Below are 22918 nucleotides of genomic sequence, written 5' to 3' on the forward strand. Positions count from 1 at the left end.
CAAGACTTAAGAAACATGAAAAATCAAGGAAGCATGACACCACCAAAGGATCACAATAATTTTTCAGTAACTGGTCCCCAAGACATGGTGATGTGATTTAGCATCAAAGAACTCAAATAGCTGTTTTTAAGGAAGTTCAATGAGCTAAGAAAACATAGAAAAACAAATTAGCAAGATCAGGAAAAAACCACATGAACGAAATGAGAAGTTTAACAAAGAGAAATAATAAAAAAGAACCAAACAGAAACTCTGGAGCTGAAGAGTACAATGAATGAAATGAAAAAAAAAAAAAAAAAAAAAAGTATCAAAATCAGAATGTAGGAAGCAGAAGAAAGCATCTGTGATTTGGAAGACAGGAACTTTGAATTTATCCATTTAGAGGAAAATAAAAAAGAAGAATGAAAAAAACTGAAGAAAGCCTATGCGACCTATAGTATAACATCAAAAGAAATAATAATTTGTGAACTGTTGGATTTCCAGGCGGAGAAGAGGGAGAATGGGGCAGAAAGCTTATTTAAAGAAATAAAAGCTGAGTTACTCTGCTCCTCTGTGGTAGCTGTCCCTCCAGCCCTTTATTTCTTTATTTCCAGGACTTGAATTCATTTCCATGTCCTCTGAAGAAGGGAGGCTCTTTGTTGGGGGGTCAACTTCAGCACCAATGAGCAGGATCTGGAAGACCACTTTAGCAGCTTTGGGCTTATTTCTGAGGTGGTTGTTGTCAAGGTCCAGGAGACTCAGCGCTCCTGGTGTTTTTGTTTCATTACCTTTACCAGTCCAGAGCATACCTTATATGTCATGGGAGCCATAAATGGAGCGTCTCTGGATGGGCGCTAGATCCATGAGGAACACGTGGGCAAGTTGGCGCGGGGAACCAAAGGGGTATCTTTGGGCCCATGGGTGTGTTCACAGCTACTTTATAGGTGGTGGGACTAGGGATATGGGAGTGGCAGGTGGGACAGTCGGCCTGGAAGATATGGATATGGAAGGTCCAGAGACTGTGGTGGCAGCCAGGGTGCTTATGACCTCTACTCAGGAGGAAATTAGAGAGACAATTATGATAACTGAGATGAGGCATGCACACCTAATGTAGATACACAAAGAATAAAACTTCTGATCCAGGATTGTCCTTCCAAATGGCTGTATTTATAAAGATTTTTGGAGCTGCACTGAAACATCTGTTTTAGTACATTGGCTTTTATTTTTGAATTGAGCTCCCAACGTAGCTTGTGAAAGAACTTTTAGAAAATTCCATGTGTTTTTAATTCCCCCCCCTCTCATTTAAAGACAAATTCTGGAACATTTATAGAGTCTAGCATTTTTTCTTTACCAGTTTTTTAGTTTGGGCTCTCAAGATTGGTTCTGGAAAAAACACTTAGCCAGACTGATTTTTTTCCAGAAGTAATGTGTATCTAGGGACATTTAAAAAACTTGTACACAATGTTTGTTATGTTTAGGAAGCACTTTTCAAACGTAACTACAAGAAATCAAGAACATGATTACTTAGAGGTGTGTTTTTTTAAACTGAAAATCAGCACCCTGATTATATAGAAGTTTCTTAAAAATATTTGTGAATGCCATTTTTTTTTTTAATACTGGAAGAAAAAATATTGTGTTGTGTCTCATGTAGCATTTAGGAGGTCCTTCACAGAGTTGATTAAAAAGATGAAGCCTGAAAAAAAAAATAGCTGAGAACTTCCCAAAGCTAAGGAGAGAATTGGATATGTTCATGAAGCAAGTGGGTCACCAAGCAATCTCAACTTAAAGAAATCACCTCCTATACATATTATAATAGATCTGTTGAAAATTAAAGAAAAAGAACCTTGAAAGCAGTAAGAGAACAGAAGCTTGCAACTTACAAGGGAACCCACACAAGACTATCAATGGATTTCTCAGCAGAAATCTTATAGACCAGGACAGAATGGGATGATACATTCAAAGTAATTTAAAAAAGTACGAACCAAGAATACTCTATCTGGCGAAGTTGTTCTCAGAAATGAAGGAGAGATAAACATAATCCCAGAAAAACAAAAGCTGAGGGTATTCATCACCATCACAGCTGCCTTGTAATAAATGCTGTGAAGAGCTCTTTAAGTTGAAATGAAAGGATGCTAATTACTAACATGAAAACATGAGAATATACAACACATCGGTAAAGGGAAATATAGAGTCAAATTCAGAATCCTGTCATACTGTAATATAGTAGTGTTAGCAACTTAAGTATAAAGGTTAAAGGACAGGAGTATTAAAAATACTTTCAACAATAAAGATAAAAAGAGAAAAATAACTATAGTTAAAATCATTCATTAGTAAATACACAACATAAAGAGTGGTTAATTGTGACATCAAAAACATGAAAGGGGAGGAGGAAAAGGGTAGAGCTTTTGTGTATATTCGAGCATACAATAGAGTGTTATATCTATAAGATATTTTATGTAATCCTCACGGTAACCATAAAGCAAACACCCACAGTACGTTCACAGAAGATAAAGAGGAGGGAGTCAAAGCATACCACTATGGAAAAACCACCAGTTCACAAAAGAGAGTGTCAAGAGAGAAAGAAAGGAACAAGGAACTACAAAACTGCCAGAAAACAATAAGATAGCGTTAGTAAGTCCTTACACATCATTAACTACTCTAAATGTATTCTCCAATCACAAGGTTTAGACTGGCTGGCTGGATAAAAAAGCAAGATCAAACTAAATGCTACCTGTAAGGGACTGACTTCAGCTTTAAAGATACACATGGGCTCAAAGTGAAGGGATGGAAAAAAGTACTCCATGCAAATACATACCAAAGGTGAGCGGGGGTAGCTGTACTTAGAATAGACTTTAAGCCAAAAAAATCAGTAAGGAAGCATTGTACTTGAACTATACTTTACACCAAATGGACCTAACAGACATATGGAACATTCCATCTAGCATCAATTGATTCTTCTCAAGTGCACATGGAACATTTTCCAGGATACATCATATGATAGGTCATAAAACAGGTCTTAATAAATTTAAGAAGACTGAAATCATACCAAGTATCTTTTCTGACCACAGTGGTATGAAACTAGAAATCAATAACAAGAGGAAAGCTCAAAAGTTCACAAATATGTGGAAATTAAACAACACACTCCTGAACAAACAAGGAGATATCAAAGGTATTTTTAAAATATATATATATTTTTATTGATTTCAGAGAAAGGAGAGGGAGAGAGAGAGATGGAAACATCAATGATGAGAGAGTCATTGATTAAGCCTGCAACCCGGGCATGTGCCCTGACCGGGAATCGAACCCCTAGGTCGACGCTCAACCGCTGAGCCATACCCGGCTGGGCTCAAAGGTATTTTTAAACAAACAAAATGGAAACACAAAATTGTCTACATTAATGAAAGATAATATCTGTTAAATGCTGTTCTCCACTTGTGATCATCTGTAAGTATAAGCTTGAGAAGGATGACCTCTATTAGTAAATTTTCCTTAAATTTCAGAGCACAAGTCATCTGGGGCCACCAGTTGTGAAGTGCAATGAGAATTTATCACTGAACAGACAAATCATTTATGCCAAAAATACAACTTGAGTGTTAAATGGCTAAGATTTAATATCATTTATTTATTAAATACCTATGCAAGTTATCTCAACAGTTAATGTAATTATACCTCATTAAAGATTTATGTGGTCAAGAAAAAAAATGGGCAGAGGATTTGAATGACATTTTTCCAAAGAAGATAACAAATGGCCAACAGGTACATGAAAAAATGCTCAACATCACTAATCATCAGGAACGCACAAATCAAAACCACAATGAGATACCACCTCATCTCTATTATATAAACTATCACTTAAAAGATAAGCGATAAATATTCTTGAGGATGTAGAGAAAATGAAACCCTTGGGAATTGTTGGTGGGAATGTAAATTGGTACAGCCACTGTGGAAAATAGTCTGGAATTTCTTTAAAAAATTAAAAAATGGATCTACCATATGATCCAGCAATTCCACTTCTGGGTATATATCCAAAAGAAATGAAAACAGGATCTTAACTAGTTATCTGCACTCCTATGTGCATTGCAGCACTTACAGGAGCCAAGATATTAAAATGATCTATATAGTGGAGTATTATTTATTCATGAGAAAGAAGGAAATCTTGCCATTTGAGACAACATTGATGGACCCTGAAGGCATTATACTAAGTGAAATAAGTCAGACAGAGAAAGTCAAATAGTTCATGATCTTACCTATATGTGGAATTTAAAAAGCCAAACTTGTAAAAAACAGAGAGTAGAATGGTGGTTGCCAGGGGCTGAGGGGTGGCGTGGTGGAAATAGGGAGATGTTGATCAAAGGGTACAGACTATTAAGATATAAGATACTTTTGGGGATCAAATATTCAGCAAGGTGATTATGGTTAATAATATTATATAGTTGAAAGTACTAATAGAGTAGATCTTCAGTGTTTTCACTGCAAAAAAGAAGTGGTAATTATGCGGAGTGATAGAGGTGTTAACTAAACCTACTGTGGTATTCATTTCACAAAATATGTTTATCAAATCAACATGTATACTTTAAACTTACACAGTGTTACATGTCAGTTATATCTCAGTAAAGCTGGAGAAAAATAACACTCCCAGCCTCAGTGCGTTTCTCTCTCACTTCACTCCGAGGCATGCAAAGTGACTGATGCAGTTGATGAGTTTGGGAGAAGACACTGGGCATGGGTGGCTCAGTCCCTTCTGTCTTCTCTTTTCAGATCTGCCTGCCTGCAGAGAGGGTGCATTCTGGTCTACTCTCTCAACCATGCAGTAAATTTAGCAGGGCGGGCTCTGCTTCTGTGGGGGGAGGCCTGTGGTTGTCCAGAGCAGCCTGTGACTAGGCAGGTAAGTTTGATTTTGGGGTGCAGAATTAGGAAGCCCAGTTCATTGTTTACTTAAGTCATGTTAACTGCTTTATTGATAATAAAGATAATACTTTGATCTCTAATTATCAGCTTCCCCTGTCTTCCTTCACCTAGTTATGAACTCGTTCAGGTAATAGTGGCTTGTAATATACTGAGTGGATAATATCCCAATATTATGGTATAAATATTAAACAATATTTAGTTTGAGAAGGTGAAGGAGGGGCATTTGGGTTTGTGTTAGAAAGTGGAATTCTTGTCTGTCATAAGGACATTAATTGATGATGTCTGAAATAGGTAAATCAAGAAATAGGATACCAATTTAAAATAAGGAGGGAATGCCTGGCCAGGCGTAGCTCAGCGGTTGAGCATCGACCTAGTACCCAGGAGGTCGAGTTTCAGTTCCCAGTCAGGGCACATGCCCGGGTTGTTGGCTCGATCCCTGGTTGGAGGCGTGCAGGAGGCAGCCAGTCAGTGACAACTCTCATCATTGATGCCTCTCTCTCTCTCTCCTTCTCCCTTCCTCTCTGAAATCAATGGAGATATATTTAAAAAAATAAAACAGGGAAGGAATTACCACAAGGAAGGGTGGTTGTCTAGACTGCTAGAATGGCATACTGGATAGAAATGGGTCATAGAGCACTTTTATTACTATTTGATTTTTAACCATGTGCTTGTATTACATTGTTTTAAAAAATTACATGATAAAAATGAAGGACAACTGGTACCCTGTTCTTTAGAATTGATTTTGGAAGTGTTCTGTTAGCTTGACTGAGAATAGTACAACATTGACATTCAGAGATGTTTGTTGACAGATTCACAGGCTGAGTGAATCTATAGTGAGAAGAATTCATGACAGTGGTGATACAGTTTACTGGAATGCTTGATTACTTCCAAATTGACAATACCAAAGTTGTGAGATTTTTCTCTGAAACTTGCTGTAACAGAAAAAAAGTGCTGATTGGCTGGTTTGAAAAATCATAACCAACAAAATATGCCTTTTTCTTTTTTGAAAATTAAATTTATTGAGGTGACATTGGTTAGTAAGATTATAAAGGTTTCAAGTGTACATTTCTATGATACATGATCTGCATATTGCATTGTGTGCCCACCACCCAAAGTCAAATCATCTTCCATCATCATGCCACAATATATTTGACCCCCTTTACCCTTCATTAACCCACCCTTCCCTCTGGTAACCACCATACTCTTGTCTGTGTCTATGCATTTTTGCTTGTTTCTTTTTCTTATTTATTCATTTGTTGCTTTCAATTTTATATCCCACCTATGAGTGAAATCATATGGTTTGCAACTTTTTCTGTCTGACTTATTTCACTTAGCATGATATCCTCAAGGGTCATCCATGTTGTCGCAAATGGCAGTATTTTATCTTAAGGCTGAGTAGTATCCCACTGTATATATGTACCACATCTTCTTATGCCTTTTTCTTTTGTTGTGTAAGAGAAGGCAAAAAGATTTACTGACTATGAACATGACTCTTTGCTTTGGAAACTGGGCATGCTTCAGGTTTGGTGCTGGATTTAAATATCTCTACTCATTTCTGGGACTAAAACATCCATGTTTAATGAGTTGACCATGTGTGTTCATTTTTGATAAATGTGCATTTGAAGGTAGTGTATTCTCACTTATAACATAATGTTTGATAGTTACATATTTGGATCTTTCACATTTTTATTTTATCATCTAGTATATTTATTATTGTTATTTTTAATTATGTCTTTATTGATTTCAGAGAGAGGAAGGGAGAGGGAGAGAGAGATAGAAACATCAATGATGAGAGAGTCATTGATCAGCTCCCTCCTGCACGCCCCTCTACCGGGGATCGAGACTGCAACCCGGGCATATACCCTAACCGGGAATCGAACCTCTATCTCTTGGATCATAGGTTGATGCTCAACCGCTGAGCCACGCTGGCTGGGCTAGTTTATTTATTTTTTAGTAGCATTGAACACTCTTCTACATTTACTCTCACATACTTTTGTGAATACGTCTGTAGATTTCTAGTCAATTTTTTAAAAATTAAGAGATATATGCATTTAAAATCTGATATACACTGCCAGTTTACCTTTCAATAAGGGTATATGAGGGTATTTTATTTTCTCCCACACTCTTGCTAACATTGTGTTATTAATCTCTTTAATTTTTGACATTCTGATTAGGTGATAGCCTCATTATTATTTTCGTTTTCATTTTTCTTCTTGTGCACCTTTTTATTAGCTCTGTATATTTTTTCTGTTAAGTCCATATTCACATCTTTCTGTTTTTTTTGTTGGGTTATCATTTTATTATTGTTTTTAAGGGCTTCTCATATATAAAGAATGTTAACTGTCAGTATGTCTGTTGTAAATATTTTTTTATAGTTTCTCATTTGTCTCTGCCATAAAGAAATTTTAAACTATCTTTCAATTTTGTCTGTTTTGTCTTGGTTTCATGTCATGCTTAGGAAAGCTTTTTGTATCCTAATATAATATAAATGTTATATGTTTTCATTTTGTATTTTTACAATTTGGTTGGACTTTGGCTTTTGTTGGCACAGTTTAATTGATTAACATTTCATTCTATTTCTATGATCTTATTTAATGCTGTTTTTAAATGTCTTAAAAAAATATTTTCTACTTTTCTTCATATCTTCCTGGATTGCACAAATTGTATTTGTGGTGTGGTGTGCTGCGGTGTGGCGTGTGTGTGTGTGTGTGTATGAGTTTAGTTTGGCAGTTATTTACTTATTTCCGTTATACTACTTGCTTTTTTTTTTTTATAGCAAGAAAAACACAATATATTTCCCCCATCAACATCAAGAGTCAAAACAGTGTACTTTTTTCCCCCATGTAAGATGTATCATTCTTACTTTCAAACCCTCACACACCTTTTTTGTTGGAAAAATATTGACTTTAAACCCCAGGTTAGTACTAATATGGATAGATATATCATAAGGTTCTGTAACTTTGCATTTTATTATGTTTTTATCTTATGTCAACAACATTTATGTACAAGAAGGATAAGAAATGCTTGGTATGTGTACCTATACTGACATACTGTGGAACTAAACACCAAACATCAAACATTTTGTATAACCATAAAATAGGATGTTAGCCTTTCTGGCATTTGCTAAAGACTGGACCCTGGTACTTTGATCAGGCTTTCAGTGTGGTACTACTTCATACCTATATTCTTGATATATTTACTCAACATTTTTATTTAGGGGAGAGGCTAAACATTAAGAGCAAAAAAAGTGGAAAGAAGAACTCTTCTGCTTCTTTTTTGTTGTTCCAGGTAGTTTAATCTTTGGCTCAAAGCTTGTGTCCTGAAATCAGAAATGAGAAATTCTTTACTTTTCTTCATCTGAATATTTTACTTAGGATTTTTACATCTGTGTTTGTATGGAAGCATATGTTATAATTTTATCATTGTTTTTGGCCTTTGTGTCATCTTAGTCTTTTTTGATCAATTAGTTATATGTCAATTAATTAATTTTACTTTTCTACATTTGTAAATATATAATATGGGAATAACTGTTCCTTAAAAGTTTGAAAGACTTCCTAACCAATGAAATTATCTATGCTCAGTCTTTTTTTTCTGGCTAGTTTTATTAATGTGTTCAATTTTTCTTTACTCATTACTTCATTTTTTTCAGATCTGTAGAAACTTCCAATGTGTAAATGCTTCTGTTCTGAATTATGACTCTGACATTCAGAAGAAGAAGTGTCATGGACATGGGGTAAGTCATATTCTCTTTTGGTTTGTTCATGGAGGTAATGCTGATTAATTACGAATCCCAGTAAGGGTTAGGTGAGACTTCCCAAGATTTTTAGATTTTAGACATTGGGGAATTTAGATACCTAATAAATTTTTTATTCTTAGAGGGTATCTATAGAATTGCATGAATTTAGTCCTATCTCTTGGATTCTGTTCTAGACTTCATGATTTAGAGCAATATTCACAATTAACAAAAATGGTATTTTGATTTTTTTGAAGGTATGTAATAGCAATAAGAATTGTCACTGTGAAAATGGCTGGGCTCCCCCAAATTGTGACACTAAAGGATACGGAGGAAGTGTGGACAGTGGACCTCCATATAATGGCAAGTATTATAGAGGAAAATTAGTGTGATCTCCCAGTGGCCTAAGTCAGATATTGAGCATTCTTGTACCTCTCGCACACTTCTCACATCAGTTATATTGGTTCTGCCTCCTAAATTCTTCACAAATGTCTCCATTTTTATCATCCCTATTACTTTCAATTTCTTGCCTGGATTTACATAATGGCTCCTTAACTAGGCTCCCTCTTTCCCATCTCGTTTCCTAATCCACATTTCACACTACATTACAGAGTTTTATTGTTTTCCTTCAAGAATTCTGTTTTGATTATGCTAGTGTCCTCCTTTAAATTCAGTGCTTCTGCATTGCTATTAGAATGAAGTCCAAAAATCCTTAACATGGCTTAAAATCCCTGCATGATTTGCCCCTAGCTTCACTTTTCCAACCTCATTTCACTATGCTTAAGACGTTGTAACTTCTTTTATTTCCTCTAATAGGCTACTACTCTCTTTTACTTCTTGGCTTTCATACCATATTATATTCACATTGTTTGAACTTTGCTAATTGCTACTCAGATTTCAGTTTATACCTTATTTCCCCTAGGAGGTTTTCCCTGACTGCCTAAGTCTGAATTAATATGCCCTTTCTATTTTCCTGTTAGTGTAAGCACTATCTCATACTATAGCAATTACTTATATACTACTTATTTTTATTCCGTGATAGACTATGAATGAGCTCCTTGTTCACCAATATCTTCCTACTGAGAAGATATGCTTTCATTTTCTTGGGTAAATACTAGGTGGAATGGCTGGCTTATAGAGTGGATTTGTATTTAGCCTTTTAAGAAACTGCCAAACTGTTTCCCAAAGTAGCTGTACCAATTTACATTCTCTCCAGCTGTAGACGAGGTTTCCAGTTTCTCTACACCCTCTTCAACACTTACTGTGGTCAGTCTTTTTAATTTTAGCCATTCTAGTAGGAATGTAGTGATATTTCATTGTTATTTTAATTTGTATTTCTCTAATTACTAATGATGGTGAGCATCATCTCATGTGTTTATTTGCCATCCACCTATCTTCTTTGGTGATGTGTCTGTTCAAATTGTTTGTCCAGTTTTTAGTTAGGTTGCTTGTCTTCTTGAGTTTTGAGAGTTCTTTAGTCTGCATATAAGTCCTTTATGAAAATGCTTTATAAATATTTTCTCCTGGCCTGTTTACTTTGGCTTTCATTGTTCCTTTCCTAGTTTATTAGGATAGAAGATCAATCAGGTCATTGATTTGAGACCTTTTTTTCTTTTCTTAATATAAGCATTGTAGTGCTATCAGTTTTCCTTTAAGAACTGTTTTTGCACAAATTTTGATATGTTGCGCTTTCATTTTTATTGAGCTCAAAATAACTTCTAATATACTTTTATTTCTTTGACTCATGAGTTATTTACAAGTATGTTACTTTACTTAATAGTATCTGTGGGATTTTCTAGAAATTTTAGTGTTATTGATTTTTCATTTATTCTACTGTGTTCAGAAAATATACTTTGTATGATTTTAATTATTTTATATTTTTGGACACTTGTTTTATGGCCTGGAAGGTGGTTTATCTTAGTAATAAGTTTTGAAAATAATTTGTATTCTGCTATAATTGTGTGGAATGTTTTATAAATAATTAGTTCTTATTAGTTGACAGATATTTAAGTCCTCTATATCCTTACTGGTTTCTGTATACTTACTCTGCCAATTATTGAGAGAAGAATATTGAAATCCTTGGCTATAACTGCTAATTTGCCTATTTTTCCTGACAGTTCTATTAGTTTGTGCTTTATGTATTGTGAAGCTCTGTTATTAGGTGCATTAGCGTTTAGGATTTTTCTGTCCATTTGATGTACAGCCAAATCTCGATTTTCGAATGTCTCCATCTTGAACAACTCGGTTCTGGACCAGGTTGTTCACAGAAAAAATGTCTCACTTGTCTACCAAAACTTCAATTCTCACCCTGACAACCCTTTCATGCTGATACCTCAGCATGACAAATAGCATCTCTCAGGCAACAAAGGAGAGGATGCCAGTTTTAAAACATAAAGAGGCCATCAAAAATATTAATGTTGCTAAGAGTGCTCACAGAACAAAAATCACAGGCAATCAAAGAGGTAGAAAAACAGTTGATTTGGATAAACTAAAAGCAGTTGGCCCGTGATAGCATTTTGGAGGCAGTGATATATGAAAATTCATTTAAAGAAGTGGTGGGGGGGGGGTTTCCATAAATTTAAGAAAAGAAATGTTTATTTATAGATTAAACAGTACATTAGAAATGTACTTGCTTTTTTATCTAGTTTGCCAATCTCTACCTTTTGATTGAGTTGATCAGAATATATTTAATTTGATTATGATATGTTTGGGTTTAAATCTACCATATTGATATTTTTCTATTACAGTTTCTTTTCATGTGACATTATACCACTTTAGTATGCTTCCCTTTACCTCCCCCTGCCTTTTGTGCTGTTGATGATGTACTTCTGCATATGTTATGAACCCTACAATACACTGTTACTGTTTGTGCTTTAAACAGTTGATTATCTTTTGACGAGATTTAAATAATAGAAAAAGTCTTTATATTTACCCACATAGTTACCATTTCTATAATCTTCATTTTGTGTGTGTGTAAACTCAGATTTCTATCTGCTATCATTTAATTTCTGCTTGTAGTACTTCTTTTCACATTTCTTGTAATTCAGGCCTACCAATGACAAATTCTTTTAGCTCTTGTATTCCTGAAAAAGTACTTTGCCTTGAATAATAACTGGGTAAAAAATTCTAGGGTGAAGTTTTATCCCTGTTACTTCTTCAAAGATGTTCCTACATTTTCTTCTGGCTTACATTGTTTTTCCTGAGAAATCTGCCATCTTTTTTGTAGGAGAGGGGTCTTCTGTTTGCAGTGTGTGTTTTTGCCCTCTAAGATTTTCTCTTCATCTCCGATATTTAGTATTTGATTATAATGTGCCTGGGCATGCTTGGGATTTGTTAAACATTTTTGATTTGTGCTTTTATAGTTTTCTTCAAAGTTGGATAAATTTTGGCCATTTTGTCTTAAAATTTTGTTTTTTTATAATGTTTTCTGTATTTAAAACATAATAATTAGGTGCTTTATTGAATTATATGCACATATTTGTCACATGTAGCACATCCAGACATTAAATTACCTTCAGTAAAAAAGCTTTTCTCTCCCAACCCTTCTAAATCCCAGAATCTTTTCCTTTTTCTTTTTCAATGATAGTTTACATTCAATATTATTCTGTATTAGTTTCAGATGTACAGAATAGTGTTTAGAAAATCATATACTTTACAGAGTGGTCCCCTTTATGTTTCAGGTACCCACCTGGCCAAATACATAATTATGATATTATTGACTATATTCCCTATTTTGTAATGTACAGCTCTGTGACTCTTCTGTAACTACCAATTTTTACTTCTTAATCCCTTCACCTTTTTCACCTAGCTCCCAATCCCCTCTTCCCTCTGACAACTGCCAGTTCGTTCTCTGTATCTAAGAGTTTTTATTTTGTTTGTATATTTTGTTCTTTAGATTCCACAAATAAGGGAAATCATATGGTATTTGTCTTTCTCTGTCTGACTTATTTCACTTAGCATAATACCCTCTAGGTCCATCCATGTTGTCATAAAAGGTAAGATTTCATTCTTTTTAATGGCCAAGTAGTATTCTACTGTATATGTGTATCACAGTTTTTTTATCCACTCATTTACTGATGGGCGCCTGGGTTACTTCCATATCTTGGCTATTGTAAATGATGTTGTAGTGAATTATGGGGTGCATATATTCTGTTGAATTAGTGTTTCAGGTTTCTTTGGATATATCCAGAAGTGCAATCACTGGATCATAGGGCAATTCCATTTTTAATTTTTTGAGGAACCACCACATTGTTTTCCATAGTGGCTGCACCAGTCTGCATTCCCATCAACAGTGCACAAGGGCTTTCTTTTCTCCCGTCTTCACTAACACTTGTTTGTTGATTTATTTATGATAGACATTCTGACAGGTGTGCGGTGGTATCTCATTGTGGTATTGATTTGCATTTCTCTGATGACTAGTGATGTTGAGCAACTTTTTTTCTGTTTTCCTCTTTCCTCTCCTTCAGGGACTCCAAGTACGTGTGTATTTGATAACTTGAAGTTCTTTCCCCTCTCATTTATTTGCCTTGATTATTTTATTGCTTATTCTCTGTGTTTAATTATGAATAGTTTGTATTGTTACTTTTCAAGTTCACTCTTATTCTGTGGTATCTGATCTGCCATTAATTCCATCCAGCATAATTTTCATCTTAGTCATTGTATTTTTTATTTCTGTAAATTCTATTTGTTTCTTTTTTTGTATCTTTTATGTCTCTACATAACATGTTCAGTCTTTACTCTAGCTTCTTGAACATATAGAATATAGTCATAATAACATCTAACCCTGGCCTATTAATTCATTTTTAATTCTATTGTTTGTGTTTTCTTAGTTAGTTTTGGTTGATTTTTCTCCTCATTTTGGATATTTTCTTGCTTCTTTGCATGCCTTGTGATTTTTTACTGAATGCCAGAAACTATGCATTTTGCCATGTTGGGTAATAGATATTTTGGATTTATATTGATGACCTTTGTTCTAGTCTGCTTATGCTATTTGAACATAATTTATGTTTGATCCCTTTGAGTGTTGCTTTTAAGCTCTATTAGGGAGGACCAGAGTAGCATTTAGCCTAGGCTAATTTGCGCTATTACTGAAACAAAACCCCTTCTGTTTATTCTACTCAACGCCATAGTAATTATGGAATTTTCCACCGAAAGTAGTAGGATCAGGCACTTTTCCCAGTCCTGTGTGAGTTGTGGGATATGTTCTCACTAATTCTTACAGGTGATTCTTTCTCTGGCTTCAGGTGGCTTCCTTTACATGCATACATAGATCAGTACTCAACTGGTATTTGAGAGGAACCTTTTACAGAGCTTTTAAGTTGTCTATGCAGCTCTCTCCTTCTGGTTCTTTGCCAGGTGAACTCTGGCTGCTTTGGGGACAACCAGCTCCATCTCCTCAACTCAGGGAGATCACTGAGCTTTGCTTGGGTTTTCTCACTCCTCATCATGATCTGTTAACTTTTACTAGGCAGCATACTGGGACAATTGTAAAGCTCACCTTATTTGTTTTCTGTCTCAGGTATCACCGTTCTTCATTGCCTGATGTTTAACATCTTGAAAAGTGTTGCTTTATATATTTTCCCTGGTTTTCTGGTTGTTATAGCTGGCAGGATAAATCTGGCCCCTGTTACTCCACCTTAACTAGAAGTAGAAGTCAACTAATGGCTGTGTATCATTCCATCAAGTGGATGTGCCATAACTTGACTTAGCTATTTTGTAATTATTTGACATTTAGGTTGTTTCTAAATTTTTTTAAAATTTAAATTCTACCATATTTATTTATTTTTAAATTGAATTTATTGGGGTGGCATTGTTTAATAAAATTGTTTCTAAGTTTTTGATATGCATATTTTCCAGTTGGAGGATAAATTGCTAGAAATGAGATTAGTAGGTTGAAGAGTATAATCCTTTGTATGGTTCTTGATAAAAATTCCAAATGAATTTATGTAATGCTACTGACAGTATGAAGGTACCAATTTCAACATAACCTTATCAATGTTGGCTGCTTTAATCTAAATTTTTTCTACTTATTTGTAGGTACAAAATGATATATCAAGCTTGCTTTAATTTTTTTACATTTTTAATTGGGTTGAATATTGTTTCATGTAGTGTCATACAACTTTAAACAAATTTCTGGTACTTTAGAAAACTTAACAATTGTGAGGAAAATTTTTACAGCTTACCATTCTTGTTCATATTTACTATAGTCTTTCCCTAAAGACCACGGAACAGATAAAATTAATGTTAGTTAGTGTATTTTAAAAGTTATAAGATTTAAAATCCAGAAGGCATAAAAAATAAGATTGATAAATTCAACTACCTAAGAATAATAAACTTATGCTTGGAGAAAAGCATTGTATGATAAAACAAATGACAAAATGGGGAGAATGCTTTCAACTCATACACAGACAAAGCTAATATCCCTAATACATAAAGAGCTTTTAGAAAGGAGAAGGCAAAAGAAAGTTGTCTGGTAGAATAGTCAAAGGATAAGATACAGTTTTTACCTACCAGGTTGGCTAACATGCACAAGATTGACCCTGTGGGTGAGGCTGGCTAGTGTACATTGTAATCACCTTTATGGTGGACAATTTGATAGTGCTTCAAAAAAAAGTAATGTATGTACCCTCTGATACGTAGTTCTACTTTTGGGAACTTATTCTATAGATATACCGGCACACATTATTATTATCCATTATAACAGTAGCATTGTTATAGGGTTATTCATTATAGCATTTTATAGCATTTTTAAATAACAAAATATTAGAAAAATGAAAGTATCAGTTGGGTTCTGGTTCAGTAAACTATACGACATCCTTGCAATGTAGTTTGTTAGTTGTACAGAAAATGAGGTGGCCCTCTCTGTATGGTTTGGGAAGACACATAGGTAACTGAATAAAATGATGTGCTAAGTAGTATTTATGGTATGCCACCTTTTATGTAAGAAAAGGTTAACAACAAAAACATATTTTGTTCTTGCTTATATTTGCATGAAGAAATACTGTAAAATAATATAAGAAATTAATAAAAGTGCTTATTTTGAAGAAGGCAAAAAGAAGTGGGTAGGGATGAGGTGTGAGCAGACTTCTGTGTACTCAGTTTTTATCAGTTTCACTTTTGAACAATCTGAAAATTAATGTAAAACATTGATAACCACCTACTATGTTCTAATTAATGCCAGTTAACTTCTAATTTCATGATCATTAATGTAAAATTCTTCTCTCTAGAAAATAATACTGCATTGAGGAATGGACTTCTAGTATTCTTCTTAATTGTTCCCCTTATTGTATTTGCTGCTTTTGTCTTCTTCAAGAGAAATCAACTACGGCAAAGCTGCTTCAGAAAGAAGAGATCACAAACATATGAGTACTTAGATTTTTTTCTTTTAAAGTCATATAATTTAAGTAATTATAATGATAGTCATATCATAGAGGCTGCTTTAAAAATAGGGTTCTAAATTATCTCTCTATTCTTTTGACATGATTAGCAGGGGTAGAAGGATAGTGATGGCTCAGCCACCTCTTAAAGTGGTGAGGGGGAAAGAATTATGGTAAGCAGCCTGTATACTACTGAAAATGGCTCTTAGAGTTCATTTTACTTGACACTGATTTCTGATAGTGGGGTAAGTAGGAGTTTGGGCTATAATTTCTGATTTGGAGTTCTTAATTAAAGATTAAAATATGGAATAAAGATTTAAAAATGTAAATGTTGAAAATTTTTCTTCCATGTCTATTTTAAGGATCAGTTCTCACAGAGGAGAAGCTCTTCAAATCAGTTTTAGAAACAGATTTTGTGAATTATCAGCTTTTAAGAAATAAATTTTGGTGGAAGAACGCATTGTCATAATTCAGATAATGACATATTTAATCTATGTGTTAGACTCTCGTACAACTATCTCTCAACTATCACTTATATGTTGGCATTAGAATGTAGCATAGATAAGCATGGACCTTGTAATCAGATCTAAATTTAAGTTCCACTTTGTCATTTGTTAGAATTATGAACTGGAATAATAAATAAAACTCTGAGCCTTGGCTTAGTTCTAAAATAAGAATAATAATACTACCTGTCTCTTAAAGTTGATGTGAGGATTAAATGAGGAAATATTAACAAATAAAACCCATAGCACATTGACTGGCACAGTGCAATTACTTAATAATTAATTTTTATTATGTTAATGATTTCAAAATATACATCTCTCTCCTTAATAGCTTAACTTCATTGCTTGATTTTTCTTACACAGAGTGTTTCCTAGAATATTCTGATGTGAGCTTTAATTTTTAATATATTCTAAAACAGATTTATCTTCCTACCCTTTATTTCTTTTACTTTCTTATACACTTCAGACTGACCAAACCATGTAATTCCCCAAGCTGCCTCTCTGAAATTTTAGTTTCATAGCTATCGCTGTCTCCTATGCATCTCTTCCCACCTGATTCACTGTTGCCTCAGCATGTCTGAAACTCAGCTGGTATCTTTTCAGCTAGCTCATTTGCTCCTCCTGGTCTTCCTAATTTTTACAGCTACTGTTTCAAGTTTTGTATATACAGCCTAAGAGTATGCTTCTCGGCTTTTAGGAAGGCTTGAGGAGAAAAGTTTGGGAACATTGGCATTGGGGGCCAAATTTTATAATTTCCTAGAATTTCAGTATATTTCATTGTGAAACGGGGTTAATAAAACTGTCTAGTACTGTAAGGATTAAAAGTGTGTGAAAGCTGTTAAAAATGTTGGGGTAAATTTAGCTGTCATCATGAGCATCATAATCACCACTACCAACATCATTATTCTGTTTTTGGGAAAATGCAAGGTATGTGTAATATGTCATGTAGAAATATTTTAATCTTCATTTAGCTCAAAAGTAATTCTTTCTTTCAGATCAGATGGAAAAAATCAAGGAAAAGTTTCTAGACACCCAGTGAGTGTTCCGCGACATGTTTCTCCAGTGACTCCTCCCAGAGAAGTTGTAAGTTTAAAATGAAAAGTTCTATTTCCTTACTGTTATTATGGTTTTACATTTTTAAAGATTAAAAAATAATTGTCACATAGCTATAGAAACAATTCTTAAGATTTTAGGAATATGGTCTGTAGGTGGCCTCTGGGTTTGCTAAAAAATACCAGTAGGGTCCCAGGCTCAGAGGACAGGGAAGACATCTAGACAACAAGAATGCCTTGACTTGAAACCAAGATTGGAAAATGACATGGGACTCATACTATCCCTGTTTTTGTTTTTTTATTTATTTTATTTTTATTAATTTATTTTTAAATTTATCTTTATTGTTGAAAGTATTACAGGTGTCTTATTCCCCCCCCCCCAATTGACCCCCTCCACCTCTCTCCTACCCTCTCCCCAGGCCTTCACCCTGTTATTGACTGTGTCCATGGGCTACGCGTATATGCATATAACTTCTTTGGTTAATCTCTTCCCACCCTTCACCCCCTTCCCTCTTTCCTCTGAAATATGATCGTCTATTGCATGCGTCTGTGTCTCTGGATCTATTTAGTTCGTCAAATTCTTTTGTTCATTAGCTTCTTCTTAAAGAAGACCCATCAGCATTTCCTGTAGTGCTGGTCTGGTGGTGATGAACTCTTTTAGCTTTTTCTTGTCAGTGAAGCTCTTTATCTGACCTTCAGTTCTAAATGATAGCTTTGCTGGGTAGAGCAATCTTGGTTGTACTTCCTTGTTTTACATCACTTTGAATATTTGTTGCCACTCCCTTCTGGCCTGAAAAGTCTTTGTTGAGAAATCAGCTGACAGTTGTATGAGTGCTCCCTTGTAGGTAACTAACTGCTTTTCTCTTGCTGCTTTTAAGATTTTCTCTTTGTCTTTAAGCTTTGGCATTTTAATGATGATGTGTCTTGCTGTGGGCCTCTTTGGATTCCTCTTGTTTGTGACCCTCTGTGCTTCCTGGACTTGTAAGTCTATTGCTTTCTGCAGGTAGGGGAAGTTTTCTGTCATTATTTTTTCAAATAGGTTTTCAATTTCTTGCTCTCTTCTCCTTCTGGCACCCCAACAATACGAATGTTGGGCCTCTTGAAGTTGTCCCAGAGGCTCCTTATACTACCTTCATATTTCTGGAATCTTTTTTCTTTTTGCTCTTCTGGTTGGGTGTTTTTTGTTTCCTCATGTCCCAATTGCTGATTTGATTCTCAGCGTCGTCTACTCTACTGTTGATTCCTGGTAGATTATTCATTTCAGTTTGTGTACCCTTCATTTCAAATTGGTACTTTATTATGTCATCAATTTTCTCAGTTGTTTTCGTAATACTCTTACTAATATGGTTGAGCATCGTTATAAACAAAATTCTGAACTCTGTATCTGTTAACTTGCTTGGTTCTATTTCATTTAGTTCCTCTTTTAGAGATTTCTTCTGTTCTTTCCGTTGTGACATGTTTCTTGGCCTCCACATTTTGGCTCCTTCCAGGTGTTTGTTTCTATGTATTAGGTAGAGCTGCTATTGTCTCTTGGAATTTGTAGAGTTGCTTTGTGTAGTAAGGGTCCTGTAGAGTCCAGTGGCTCAGCCTCCCCAGTCACCTAAGCTGGGCCTTCTAGGTGCTCCCTTGTGTGGGCTGTGTGCTCTGACCTGTTGTAGTTGAGCCTTGGTTGCTGTTGGTGTCACTGGGAGGAATTGACCCCTAGGCCAATCAGCTGTGAGGACCAGCTGCAACTACAGCCAAAGAGCTGCTGTGCTGGAGACACCCCTATGGAGCAGGATTTACTTTAGTGGAGCTTTGGTGTTCACCAAGTGCGTCCCTTGAGTGTGTCACTGGTGGATGTGGTAGGGTTGTAATCCAGCGTGGTCAAGTATGACCACCAGGTACACTGTCTCTAGGGCCTCCCGGGAGGTGCAAAGTCAGCCTCTGCCTGGCCCTGCCCAGGGCCACCCAGCATGAGCTACACAGCAAACCGTAGTTGGCTGCTACTTGTGCTGTGCTTGGCGTTGTCCAGGAGCGGCCAAGCTATGAGCCAGTGCAGGCTGCCGCTAGTGCCAGGCCTGGGCCACTTATCAAGCCGTATGGGGCCCACTGCTGCTTGTTTGAGAGATTTTAGGAAAGTCCTAAGCATGAGGCTCAAGAGGCCACTTGCACAGAAAAGCCATTGGAAATGGCCTGGATGAGCCTGCAGGTGGGGAGAGGCGGGGTCTCTGGAATCACCAGGGCAGGGCCAAAAGTGTGAGTCAGGTGCTGGAGATTCAAGTATGGCGCCTGCCTGCTGTTTGTGCGGGAGGACTCGCCAAAGGAGCAATGGTCTCTGCCAGCTCTTCTGCCTGGGAGAAAGCTGCCCCTCCACCTCTCACCCCGATTTCAGGGAGGTTAGTTCCTCCCCAAGTGTCCCAGGTTCCTTTCAAGCTCCTGCCGGCGCTGGGCTCAGAGAGAGCGGGTCCAAGTGAGTTCATGCGTGGGCCCTTTAAGAGGAGCTGCTGGGGCTTCGGCAGCCTCCGCGACCCTCAGCCACAGTCCTGGCTGGTTTCACAGCCAGGAGTTGTGGGGGCTTCTCTTCCTGCACTGGGACCCTGGGCTGGTGTCCCATTGTGGGGGTGGGACCCCTTGCTGCTCCGGGAAACCTCCACCGCCGAGAAGTCCTTCCTGGGTTTACCCTGCGGCACTGGGTGTGGGCCTGCTGCCGAGTCTCTGTGATTCAGCCTGGATCCACCCGCGTCTCCTCCCCTCCTACCGTCTCGGTGCTTGTTCAGCTCCCTGGTTGTGGGGCTTCTGTTCAGCTGGATTTCAGGAGGCTCTGAGTGATGGTGGTTCTGTATTTTAGTTGTAATTCTGAGGTGGTTGTGGGAGGTGGTGGGTACAGCTGCTACCTTTGCCGCCATCTTGTTTCCTCCCTCCATGCTGTCTCTGTTTTTTTCTAGTTCTGCTCTCTTTCTGTTTTCAATGCCTGGCTTCCATAGGGCATGTTACCAAAGACCTGGTGCTGAACTCCTAGAATATACTTGTCTCAGCAACGGGACCAGTAATCACTGCTCCTCTGAGTGTATTAGGAAGGATTGAGATATTGACATGCTTTTTTTCATCTTCATATATTCCTAAGAAATATGTAATATTACTTTATATATATATTTTTTATTTTAAAATTTATTTTTAATTAAATTTATTGAGTGTGGCATTGGTTAATAAAATTATATAGGGTTCAAGTGTACAGTTTTGATAAATCATCTGTATATTGCATTGTGTGCCCACCACTCAATGTCAAGTCTTCTTCTGTCACCATATGTTTAAACCCCTTTAAACTGTAATATCCTCCTGTTTCCCTCCCCACTGGTAACCACCATATTGTTGTCTGTGTCTGTGCATTTTTGTTTATTTTTCTTGTTTGCTCATTTGTTGCTTTCATTTTTATATCCCACATAAGAGTATCTGATTTTACTTTATATATTTTTAAACTTTGTATAATGTTTTACCCATTTATCTGCAGCCTACTTTTTCCTTGAACATTGCTTTTTGACTTATCCCTATCAATACATGTAGCCCTTGTTCATTCATTTTCACTGTTGATATTATGTTACACAAATACCACACAATTTTAAAATCCTTTTTCCTATTACCAAGTTAATAGGTAATAATTTCCCATTACCAGATTATGGCTGGGATGAACATTCAATATATATGTCTTCTCATGTATGCATGTGAATTCTGGACTGCACTGTCTAATATAGTAGTTACTATCCACATGTAACTATTTAAATTTCATTTTAAACGAAATAAAATTAAGAATTCCATTCCTCATTCACATTTTAAATGCTTAGTAGATCAGATATGACCATTAATTACTGTATTGGACAGAGCAGAAAATTCTGTTAGAGAGAATTGACCTAGGGGCATATACAAATTAAATTGCTGGGTTGGAAGATACGGATTTACCAGAAATTGACAAATTGCTTTTCAAAGAGTTTCTGCCATGGGGTAATTGAATTGTCATTGGTGTAGGAGCATTCCTGTCAACCTAAACTTTGTCAACACTTGGTATTGTCAGATGTTTTAAGTCTTTCCAATTTATGTGGAATGAAATGATTAGATATACTTCCTCATATTTTATATATATGAAATCTCCCTATTCTACTCCTCTTTCCCTAATAAAAAAGCAAAAGTTGTTATGCCCTCTTCTTCCTTAATTATATATATTTGAGATTTTTCCATGTCACAGCATATACAGGATAATCATGCAGGCCCTACATATACAAATTAGAAATTACATATGTGCTCATCTTCATCCTTGGCATTTTTTGTTCTTGTGATAAAATATATATGCAATAAAATTTGCCATTTTAATCAATTTTAACTGTACAATTTAGTGACATTACATTCACAATGTTGTACTTTCATCACCACTATCTTTTTTTAAAGCTTTTTCATTACCCCAAACAAATTATGTACTCATGAAGCAATAACTCCCATCTCCACTCCCCTTATAAATTTGAGAATCCACTTTTCCAATTCTGAAAAAATGCTATTGGAATTTTGATAGGGATTGCATAAATCTGTAGATCATTTTGGGTTGCCAGATCTTGACAATGCTGAGTCTTTGAAACTATGAATGCTAGTTGTCTTTCCATTACTTTAGGTCTTATTTATTTGTCAATAGGTTGTAAATTTTCAGAGCACAGGTCTTTGAACTTCTTGGTCAAATTTATTCCTAGGCATTTTATCCTTTGGATGCTATTGAAAATGGAATTGCTTTCTTAATTTCCTTTTCAGATTGTACATTGATGATGTATAGAAACAAATTGATTTTTGCATGTAAAAGTATATGTGAATTCCAAGAAGTAGACTTTAACTGCCTCTTTAAAGTGCTGCAGCTAGGCTTGATGGAAGATTTGTATCCCCTCTCTGTTTTCAAAGTATAAACAAATCACTCCACGGGCAAAAAATAAATAAATAAAAAATAGCAGACCATCTGTTTCATAGCAGGACCCAGAGAATATTCAAGCTCTTCACCAGCTCTTCACCACTGTGCATATTCTGCTGCTCACAGAGCTTTAGTAGATAGTGAAAAAAAATCTTAGTCAAGAGCACTTGATTCATCAGTGATTTAGTAATTTCATCTGACCTTCCCTAACTTTTCCTAATGTAATGTGATATAGTATGTGAAAATTTTTCTTACTTTTATTTTCTTATTTAAGTCTGTGTTATAGAGTCTCACTCTAAAACTTTCTTTCAACCACCTTGTCAAGGAAGAATATAAGGAATTTCACAATCAAAGGTTGTAGATTAGTGATATTTATAGTAGCACTTAGGTACTGTGTAGATTTGGCAATACATTTTTGGAAGATTTTATTTAAAATATATTGATATAGG

General features: G+C 35.8%; 1 protein-coding gene and 1 pseudogene across 2 annotated transcripts in view; both read left to right on the forward strand.

Moving 5' to 3' along the window:
• ADAM9 (ADAM metallopeptidase domain 9) overlaps window positions 1-22918 on the forward strand; it is a 101267-nt gene that overhangs the window by 73272 nt on the left and 5077 nt on the right. Inside the window, exons 17-20 of the mRNA XM_081129348.1 lie at window positions 8534-8617; window positions 8875-8980; window positions 15844-15982; window positions 17492-17579. Coding sequence (XP_080985474.1) covers window positions 8534-8617; window positions 8875-8980; window positions 15844-15982; window positions 17492-17579 — 417 coding nt within the window. The remainder of the gene's footprint in view (window positions 1-8533; window positions 8618-8874; window positions 8981-15843; window positions 15983-17491; window positions 17580-22918) is intronic.
• Window positions 608-1249, forward strand: LOC308553181 (RNA-binding protein 3 pseudogene; annotated as a pseudogene). The gene has a single exon. The product of its transcript is annotated as an RNA-binding protein 3 pseudogene (transcript).

Source organism: Miniopterus schreibersii (assembly GCF_964146895.1).
Source record: "Miniopterus schreibersii genome assembly, chromosome: 2".
Classification (NCBI taxonomy): domain Eukaryota; kingdom Metazoa; phylum Chordata; class Mammalia; order Chiroptera; family Miniopteridae; genus Miniopterus; species Miniopterus schreibersii.